The sequence below is a fragment of the Corvus brachyrhynchos genome, unplaced genomic scaffold (assembly GCF_000691975.1).
Source record: "Corvus brachyrhynchos isolate BGI_N302 unplaced genomic scaffold, ASM69197v1 scaffold52, whole genome shotgun sequence".
Lineage (NCBI taxonomy): Eukaryota > Metazoa > Chordata > Aves > Passeriformes > Corvidae > Corvus > Corvus brachyrhynchos.
Window position 1 is genome coordinate 3033708 of NW_008237221.1, and position 10861 is coordinate 3044568.

At 36.5% G+C, this 10861-nt stretch overlaps 1 protein-coding gene across 1 annotated transcript in view; it reads right to left on the bottom strand.

The window, feature by feature from the left end:
- Window positions 1–10861, bottom strand: part of VIPR2 (vasoactive intestinal peptide receptor 2) — a 51978-nt gene that overhangs the window by 31937 nt on the left and 9180 nt on the right. Inside the window, exons 3-4 of the mRNA XM_017728919.1 lie at window positions 4441–4548; window positions 654–751 (exon numbers count right to left, since the gene is read on the bottom strand). Coding sequence (XP_017584408.1) covers window positions 654–751; window positions 4441–4548 — 206 coding nt within the window. The remainder of the gene's footprint in view (window positions 1–653; window positions 752–4440; window positions 4549–10861) is intronic.

A 10861-nucleotide genomic window follows, 5' to 3' on the forward strand; every position in this document is an offset into this window, starting at 1 on the left:
AGACAGAAAATATGAAAAATGTGATGGTAAAAACCCTTCCCTCAACTACAAGAGAGTATCTGCAAAGTGAACAAATTCAATTTTCCATGCATAGTGCATTTAGGATACCTTGATAGCTTTCTGAACCGTTTACAACTGCGAACACAACTTCAAGTCAATATAAATTTGCAATAACTTCAATGACCTAAATAAATTCTATTTTGCTTATAACTTTACTTATATCATCAATCGAGTGGTGCATGTGCTATTAACAGATTAAAACAGATTATATTATTATTAGGTTTTGAGATAACTTCTTTTGAAATATTATTTTGAAATAACTGAAACATCTAGAAATAACACAATGCAAAACATACGATGCCCCATCTGAGTAGCACAGCAATATGAGATATACAGATGCATTACCACAATTACCAACTGTTTATAGCCTTGAGTTTCAAACAGTTACTGAGTTCTATATTTCTGATTTTATCTCATTAGACAACTGCAATCTGAGCATATTGCAACCAATGCTAGGAAAAATTACTACAGATTTTTATTAAATCTGATTATTATTTAATCTGAGTAAATGGGATTTCTTTAGAAGCAGAGTATGTCTAGATATCTATACTGAACGCCATCACCTAAATGTATAGAAAAAGTATTTATCCTACCTTATATTCATCTTCATAGTCATTGTATCCACAAGTAATTAAGATGTCAGGAAAGATATCCGACCATCCATTACTTGTACAATTTTTGCTAATATTTCCTGTAAAACAAAATTAGAGATTTTAAATCAGAACAATTCAAAACTCTTCTCATCAATGACTCCTTAGACAACCTAAATTTGTCATTAGCTAGTCACAACCTAGCTCTTTTTCCTTTATTTCCTAGGACTCAACCCAGCCATTTCCTTTCATGTTCTCTTCATTCATGTTACTTTGGCTTTTACTCTTGCTTGGAGTCGTCTTTGCACTACAGAAAAACAAAAGTAAACCCGAACTGTGATGGCAGGCTTCTCCCTTGGTATAACAGCTATTTCTGTCACATCTGCAAAAACCTAAACTGTTCTGCTGTTTTATTTAAAATACTCAGAAGGGACTCTTTCCATTCACTCTGTAAAGGGGCTATTTGTAGGTACAGCAATTTGAAAGAAAAGTCATTTCAGTGAGAATTGTTCTAACCTCCTATTTAATCTTTCAGAGAAGCCAATACCAAGTGATCTACTGAAGAGTTATAAAAGCTCTTAGACATTGAGGTGATGACTTACTGCTACAGCAAATGTTGGTACGTTTGGTAATGAAGTTTAAAGGCCAAATTATGTGATAGGTTGAAGAACAAGGAATAAAAATGGGTGCTGAATTTCACTCTTTGAACCAATACTGAAACAAGGTAGTCCAAGGAGTGCACAGGACATGTGGAAGTATGGCTGGAAAGGAATTTCGAACATCTATTAACTTCAGAAAATTTCTGTTTGGAACTGAGAGAAGAAGTTGACTCTTTTCAGAGACAAAGTCACACAGATGAGATGCGGGCAACCCATGATTCTACTTCTTAATCTCATTAAAATGAATTAATTTTCATGCAATATGGAACAGCTTTAATAGGGGAGAACAGAAAAGCTGGGTTTCAGACTAAAATATAGTAATCACATTTATTATAACTAACTCTTACAATGTTACAATATTAACATTACAATGTTAATACATAGCCAACTTCCCTCACATTTCTAAAAGCAATTTGTATATCCATGATACTTGAAATCTATAACAATATACTGCTTTGGTCTGGAGTTCACCACTGGTCTTTAAGATTTGACTTAAAGATGCCTGTTTTCCACCATAGAAAAATAAATCTATGTGTCATAGATCAGTGTTGGTCAAGAATAACCAAACTTGTTTATGTACACTCCAAACAAAAGCTTTTGTGATTTTTACTTTGTTGATTGGTTACTGGGATTTCTTCTTTGTATAAAGTCTTCAGTGGAAAGTTGTAAATATCCTACAAATGGTTCACCAGCCAACAACCAAAGGCCTTGACCTAAACCCACAGTCTCCTCCAACAACGGGACCATTTTTGCCATTTGGCATAGAAATTACATTTTTAAAAGAAAATGTAACCTATTTATACACTGTGAAGAGTCTTCACTTTAAAAGTACATCAAGATTCTGAGACTAGGAAGAGCAGAGGAATGTGTTAACAGAACCACAAACTGCGTCAAAGCCAGCTTTGCAAGAAAAAGACTCCATGTACCCAAGATGCTGAAGTATTTTCTACTCCAAATATTGCAATACTGTCTAACCTGAAGAGAGTAGGGCAATGTTCTATGGAAGGCAACATTTATTTCTACACCATCTTTTCATGCAGTTAAATATTTCAGATGGCAACCTGATTTAAAACCTATAACTTGACACAGACCCATACATTTGAATAAAAACTTTACAGAATAACTTTCTGAGACTCATAAACTTGTAAAATACAGGAAAAACGTTATAGGATAATATGACTGCTTTCACAGTAAAAATTCTTTCAATCAAAAGTTACCAATATTCAATATAGAATTAATTATGTGGTATGCTTAAACTGTAACATAGACCACCACTGATGAAATTTAGAGCCAGCTCTCCAAAAGTTCTAAAGATGAGAAGACAACTACTTTTTTAAATTCTCAATTTAAATTGGGAAATCCTTTAAGTAATTGATGGCATTTAAAAGCCTACTAGTGGTTTGGAATTTTTGTATAAAAATAAGGTATTCTAGATCATCTTGTAGTAGAATTTTAACTCCTCTTAAACACTAAAAACTAAAACATACATCTCACGAATCTGGCTAAATAAAAAGAGTTAAATTTATTGTTTAAAGATATTTTCATAATTTTCCACTATAAGAATGAAGTTAATTTGTAATGTGCTGTGTATGAATTAAATAAATTACATATTCCTGAGCATAACCAACTTATAAAGGTGCTAAGATTCAATCAACCATGCAAAATGTTTGTTGTCTTCCTTCTCTGAAATTATAGAAAGACAAGATTTAAAAAACACTCTTAATTGAACAGGAACCTCTAAAAATCAACCCTGTTAGTTCTGCAAGCAGGAAGTAAACAGATAGCTATGAAAAAGACCTAGATCTGGGAAAATGATAGCAAACTATAAAAAGGAAGTAATCTTTCAGTCTTGCTGACACCATGGTGAAGTGAGATAGTGTTGCAATGCACTGTGAAGGTTTCAGACTTAAATTTTTATTGCAGTTGTTTCATAGTAAAATTAAAATGCTGTAATATAATCAACAGTTGTGAAATAAACTACAGAGTGTGCATGCTCTAGCTTTTGGCAAATAGACAGAAGAATCATGATTTAATTCAGATTTTGAATTTTTGATATTTATTAGTTTGCCGTGTCTCATGACAACACTTTATTATCTTCATTTGAGTAATTTGAAAACTTCCATAGATTTCACAAGATTTAGTGATGATTACACATACTTTCCCCTTTAAAAATTGTTTAGTTTATCCATGATAAACTAATCAAGATGACCAGTTCCAGGAATGAAAACCTTTGCTCATCTGTAGATTGTTTTAGTTATCCATTTTTTACTGGAACAAGACTTACTCAACAGTTTTGAGTCTAAAGGTATTTTAGTCATACCCCAAATTAGCCTCTAAGTCAAAAGTAATATCTTTAAAGCTGTCCACAGAGACACCAAACCCTTCCCTCCAAAAAAGAAATAATTACATAACTGTGATAAGTTTTTCATCTTTCACCAGCTCTTCATGACAATGGTTTCCCACCTGAGCAATGAGGATAAGATTTTTTCCTGCAGCATTTTGAGATACATGTGAAATACTCTGTGTACATCATCTATTTTCAAAACCCCACTTTCATGCCACAGGGAAAAATATGATGTATTGACAAGATGATGCAGAATATGGTAGACTTAAACCAGTTAATTGTTTCAACAGTCTGAGACACTGATGAGCTCTTTTCAAGTTCTATTAAAAAGCAGCATAAAAGGTTTCATAACAACTACCTTAAATTGCAATAGCAGTAATTTTTAGGTATTATCTGTTAATGTGGGCTCTTTATTCTCACAAAGGCAAGGCAAAGCTCCCCTCCTGAGGCACAGAAGGAACAACCTACATGTGACCTGCTGGCAGCTGTTAGAGATGTCAGTCAGGCACAGCTGCCTTAGCAATTAACAGAACAGGTCAAAAAAGAGCAAGCAGTGTCTGCAGCTTTGGTGAGTGTCACTGTATCAGAAAATATATTTAGTATCTAACTTAACACCAAACAAAACACAAACATGATAATTTTGTCTTTTCATGGTGTATCCTGAACAGCTCTGACAAGAATTTTAACTCTATAAAGAAAATAAAACCCCCAAATAAACCATTTTTAGCATATTATGTTACAGAACACCAGAGAGAAGCCAGTAAAAATACAGCTTAAAATAAAATACCTGGTTTGCCAGGAAAAAGGTTAAATACTTTTGGACAAGGGACAGTGACAGTCTCTCCAATCTTCGCAGGATGCCAACAGGTGATGTTATCCCAAACTCCAGCACATCCTGAAACAAACCAGTGTTAACATACTTGAAAGCTGGGTTTACCTTATAAAGACCTGGTAAAAGCTTTGGATGAGGGGTTAAAAAAACATTAGACTCCTTCAATAAAGCTGCAAAGATGATGTTTTCTTGAAAACTTTAAAAGAATCATAAGAGTCTGCTGATTAACCAGCCAATTTTTAGGTCCACTAATACATTGTTTGCAAAATGTCTCATGAAAACAATGTCATTGTGATGTGAGGATGCTAAGAAAAAGTAAAAAATAATAAAAAATAACTCCTGAGCATTGATATGGATTATTAAGAATTGCAAAATTTTGAGAATTTCTTAATCACAATTAAAATGGAGTTTTCTATCAAGCAGATTCAAATCACAAATAAATATCTAAGTAGTTCATTGGACTCAGCACCACATATGATAGGAATGCATCATGACTGGAGAATGTTTGGAACAATAGGCGTGGACTAACAGAATAATCTCTCAAGCTAAGTAACAGACATTTGAACACGGAATGCTTCTACGTATTGGTTTCAGGAAGGGAAGGGGGCCTTCAAATTTCATAGACATGGTTTATAGTGGCACTAACTGCTTGTTACAAGTAGGGAGTAACTTGCTACAGCTTTGCCCATGTTGATATCTCTATTAATGTGGCTCAAAGGCCGTATCTTGTGAATGAGTGTAAATCTTCCTGTAGCTGCTATAGGCACTTGGCTCAACCATGCCCGGCTTAAAGGTGTCTATTTATAATGCATATCTTCTATGCTAAGCAAAGAGTTCTGAAAGTTTCTCAATATAAGCCTTGTGAGGACAAAGAAATAAGGAAATGTTACTCATACTATCTCAGTTCAAGTTATTAAAAAAAAACCATGTGCAAAATTCTGGGCATTTATGTCTTCAGATAAGGCAATTAACAATTTAAATTTGTAATTAATGCTAAAGAGAAAAACCAAACCATTATCCCACTGGTATTATCTCCATAAGATTATTAGCAGTATAAGGGACAGTTTGTTCCTTTCAGAAGAGAACATAAAACTTGGATTAGGAACTGCTCACAGCCATATTATTCTTCAGAATATTTATAGCATTAGCAATTCATTATTAATTTATTCTGTGCTAGTGAGGTCATGCCCAAAATCAAGCCACATGAGTTAAATGAAACTTGAAAAGGAATATTTAGAAGTTCTATATTTGTATAAAAACTTTTTAGTGCAATTAAACTTGGACAGCTTGTGTTGACTTAAAATGTGCAGCATCCTGCTCTCAAAGTTTAAGTTACTTTCAAAGCACACGTAAACTAGGAAACCAAAGAATGTGTTACAGGACCAGCAGCTGGATTTGTCCCAAGGCTATGTCCTAGCTGCAGCATGAAGAAAAGCCAGTGGCACAGTGTTCCCATGGGCCTTGCTTTCCTTTGGAAACATCCATCCAAGTGTGATAGCTGGGAGGGAGCCTCGGTGTGGTACCAAGAACAAGGTTTGGAGATGATGAGAGGAGGATTATGGGGGAAATTCTGCATTTGATCACCAATTCCACAGAGTCCTCTTTATAGTTTCCCAAGGAAGTGCAATTCTCCAGAGGATTCGCATATGGGGATTGGGTCTTTCTTCACTCCTCTTAGGATTGTACAGTTCTAAATGAAGCATCTGTTCTATATTCAGAAAGATGATGCCAAAAATAAGGGATTACTAAAGGGAACACTTCACAAAGTTTATCTCTGTGCATAGATAACATAATGCCTTACCCTCCACTGCCCTGTAAGCTGCATCAGCCTCTTGGCATTACTGACAGTATCCCTGAGAGATCTCTGATGGTGGCTTGGCCATCTGTATACAGTTTCTGAGGTTTACATCTCAGCAGGTCACCTTCATAGCCTTTGAAGTCAATGGAATTTCAACATGCCTAGGTGCTTCCTGAGCTGCAGTTCTGAGTCAAAATCAAGTCCAAATCTCTATGATGCAACACCAGGGCTTACACAAAGTAAAAGAATGTTTACCTGAACCAGTTCAGGTCATGCTTCCTCCCCAATTGATTTTAAGCCAAAAACAACATCAACAACACACAAGTAATCAGAAAGACAAAGAAGCTATTTTCTTCATCTGCCGGCACTCAGAACTACAGTGACAAAATGAAACTCTTTTGGCTTTGACTGATGGACTGCCTGAGCCAGCATAAACAAGCCCTGGAGTACACAAGAATAATTATCATCTTGTGAGACTTCAGACGTTTTTATTTCAACCCCATTTCCACTAACAGTGAGAGCTGAGATGAGTCATGAAAGTGTTCATGCACACCCATGGAAGCTGATGACTTTCTCAAATTCCCTTTTGTTTAATCCACTCTCTGTAAAATGGTGGGTTTGTTACAGTAATCTGCAAACAGCCCAGAGGCCTTTATAAATTTTTCCTATGCTGCTGTATATGGACTGAGCTAAGGTTCTGCCGAACAGGCAGCTGAACAATGTGAACTTTAGGGCTCCATTGCTACGTTTTCCACAAAAAAAGACTAAATACTCTTATTCAAGCCTCAATTAAATGGAACATTATGTAGAAAAATTGAGCTTCAAGTCCTATTCCTACCAAAATTAATCAACACGATTTGTATCAAATCTCAAAGCCAGCTTGCTGGAAGGAACTCAGTATACAAGATTTTGATGCTCAAAACACTCACAAGTCACTAATGGTTTCTGGGGAATATGTTTTTTTCCCTATTTTTTCCTCAGTATTTTAGGACTTTGCAGGCAACTATGGCCCATGAGAGAATGATACTGTTTCAGATGCCTTAAATCAAATGGATGAAATAACACCAAAGACGTATTTCCTACACCTAGACTACATTCAAATGCGTCAAAAATCATATGAGTGAAACTCAAGTGACTGTTGTCAGAATTCCAAGAATATTAACCCTCAATTTATGTATATCTACAGGCTTATTGATTATGATACAGGACATCTGAGAACACTGCTGAAATGCCCTGGAGGCATTTAGAGTTACTGAATGCCCACAGTGGGAATCTGAAAACTGGTCAGGTCTGAATGCCAAAATGGTGTTACTTGTGTAATTACTGATAGAATTACAACTATTAAACAACAATGCACCTTCTGGGCTTTCAAATCACACTCATTGCCCCCTTCCTCCAATTACTACAGATTTTTAACAATATTGCAGTATTATATCTTCATCTTCTCTTAAAAAACCCTACCCTTACGCAGAGGTGGGATAAAATTAATGAGTCCACTCTTACTACACTTGCATCAATTTGTCTCTTCCATCCCAAAAATGTATCTCTTTTGTAGAGCACAAGTGCAATTCAGCAAAATTAAAACTAGCAACTAATTCCCTACTGATTTTGGAAATTAAAGATGTGGCACAACTGGGGATCTTGGTAAGTTTCACAAGTCTCCAGATACTGCTCTTCACCCACCATAGTATCCTTTTACAATGACATATGCAATGACGTATGTCAGAATGTGATGGAGAATGATGTACTTCATCCTAAAACACATGAAATTTGGCCAGATTCATTGCCCCAAACAATTGCCTGTTTCTTTCCAGTGACCCCAAAGCTTTAAATACCACACTGTTCGGAAGTGAAGGTGTGGTAAATACTATGCTAAATGTTTCTCTTTCTCTACATAGAATATCTAGCTTGATCAAACTTAATAGTCTCCTCTCTACTCACTCTCTACAGCTCTTTGTCCATCTATTAATTAATCCAGTGTTAAGATTTCTGGACTGTCATTCATAAAATCATTATCTAAAGTCTCATTTTCTGGAAATTTTACCCATCTCTCACATACATAGGCCTGTTTCCTACTGTCTCTGAAGGATATTAATCAAGTAAAATACAAAATACTTATATTTTTTAGCTTTAAATAAGGTTTTAAGTTTTAGTTCTGGTAACAATTTTACCAGTAAAAAGATACTTTCTATAGAAAGTAGCTCACTTCCTAAGCAAAATTGATACTGCTCCAATGTTTATTTCACATAATGTCTGTAATTTTCTTTATTTATAGTATTTTTTAAATAGTCTAAGTACCCAGATGTACTTTAATGTACATCTTTTTTCTTTTATGTTCATTATTGGATTTAGTCTCTATGTTTGCACTGTGCTTCAATAAATTCTCAAGCATTGAGTGGTTTTGTCCTTTCACTTTGATATGTACATATAAAGCCAGTCCAGCTTAGATCTGTGTTAGCTCCTCAACTTTTTCTGCATGTCTACTGTTATGTTCTTTACCTTTTTCTTTACCGATTGGGCTGGTTCTGTTTGGGATAGAGTTAATTTTCTTCACAGTTGCTAATAAGGGGCTGTGTTTTGGATTTGTGCTGAACAGTCGGTTTTTGCTTTCCCTATTAAACTGTCCTTATCTCAACCCAAGAGTTTTCCAGCTTTTACCTTCCCAATTCTCTCTGTGATCCTGCTGGTGTGGGAGCGAGGGAGTGTCTGTGCAGGGCTGGGTTGATCTCTGGGGTTAAGCCATTAACAACTGTTAATAAAACTAGCAAAGGCAAAAAGGAAAAAGGTTCTTCATCCCTTTTTCTGTGGTGTCTAAAAGAACACTCCTGCACCCTGCATTGAACGTTTTCAATCTCTTCATTTGCACCATTTATTTCTCTGATGTGTCATTCACAGCATATCCAAGGAAACAACCAAACTTCCCAGAAAACCCTTGCTCAGTGACTCGCTCAAAAGTCTCCTACTGATCCCCTCTCCTGTTCCTCCAGATGATACTGCAGATACTATTGTTAGCTAGTTTCAATGAGATCACTTACTTTATTTGACTGTTTGGTCTTTAATGCTTGTCATGCATTTGCAGATAGTTCATAGTGAAAGGAAACATAACAGACTATAAACCACATTTTGTTTCTCATTTTCTTCAGCTTACATAAGTACTGCCACCACATTCATCATCCTGCTTTTTGGGATCCAGTCTTTGAGCAACAAGTTCACTTACCTATGTGTGTTTCTTCTACATCAGATTTAACTAGTTTAAACAGAATGATGAAACCAATAGAGTTTATCTCAGTGAAACACTGGGGCTTGTGCTGGAAAATTTTGTTTATAGACACATTTTATAAATCTATAACCACTAGGTGGCACTTTGTATTTGGATTTAAAAATTGTCACTTGCAAGAGACGTTTAGCATTTTTTAAAACTGTCTAGGCATGCATAAAACATGAAAAAACAACTGAGTGCTTTGAAAATGAGTAAGAAAGTCGACAGCTAGATTAGGGTGAGAAACGTTTTGATTTTTGTACTTGGCAGAGCAGGAGCCATCTCACCTCTTATGGGCAATGATTTCTAGACTGCAGGTCTGTGTGCCACAGAATGGAACTTAGGTCGCATGGGAATTACGAACATGTATATGGACTGACATTCCTTCTGCATTTGCACACAAGTGATAAAAAAGAAATGAAAAGGAGGTGCTACACAAGTAGCAAGCTAGCAAATTGGGAGCAAAGCAGAACTGCTTAGAGTGGGAATAGGAATGAGACAGTTCCAAAAAAAGCTGTTGCTCCACACTGCCTCACTGAAGTTATTTGCCACATGCTTTTGTCAGGGCCCTGAGCTCTCTAACAGGCTGGACCTTCAGCCCAGGGCTGGACCTTCAGCCATGCTGGGGCTGCACCTGCCTTCATCCTCCTCAGAGCTGTGCCTGCCTCTTCCCAGCCCTCTGCTGTGGCCCTGCCCAGCCATCCCAAGTCTCTGCCCGACCCTGGTGCCCTGTGCCAGGCTGGGTCCTGACCCACCTTGCAGGCTGATGTCCTTGTCACAGGGAGGTGACAGCTGCCCGGGGCTGGGGCTGCCCTGACTTGGGGGGAAGGACCCTGCCAGACCCTGCCTGCCCAAAGCCCCTCTGTGTGAAGCTGCCCACCTGCAGCTGTGTGAGGATGAAAGCACTGGCTACAGTGTGGTCGAGAAGCAGCTCCAATTACTCACAAATACTGAGGAAGCGCTGATATAAAGAACATCATTTCTGGTCAACGAACACTACTTGTAGACAGCAAACAGAAATTTGAAATTCTACAGTATACATCAGATTTAACTAGTTTAATCAGAATGATGAAACCAATAAAGTTTATCTCATACTTACCTAAAATGTTTGCAGTTCATAGGTTCTTCAAAAGCCAGTTCTATTACCAGGAATGGCAAAAATGCTGTTTCTGAGATTTCTAAGGGATTTCTGCATTTTCACTAAATGAAACACTTCTGAAGAAATGTCTTATTTCCCTTTTGAAGAACAGTTTCCCTTTAGAGAATCAAAAATCTATTGGCCAGTATTACATTTAATGTCATTTATATATTTATAGGGT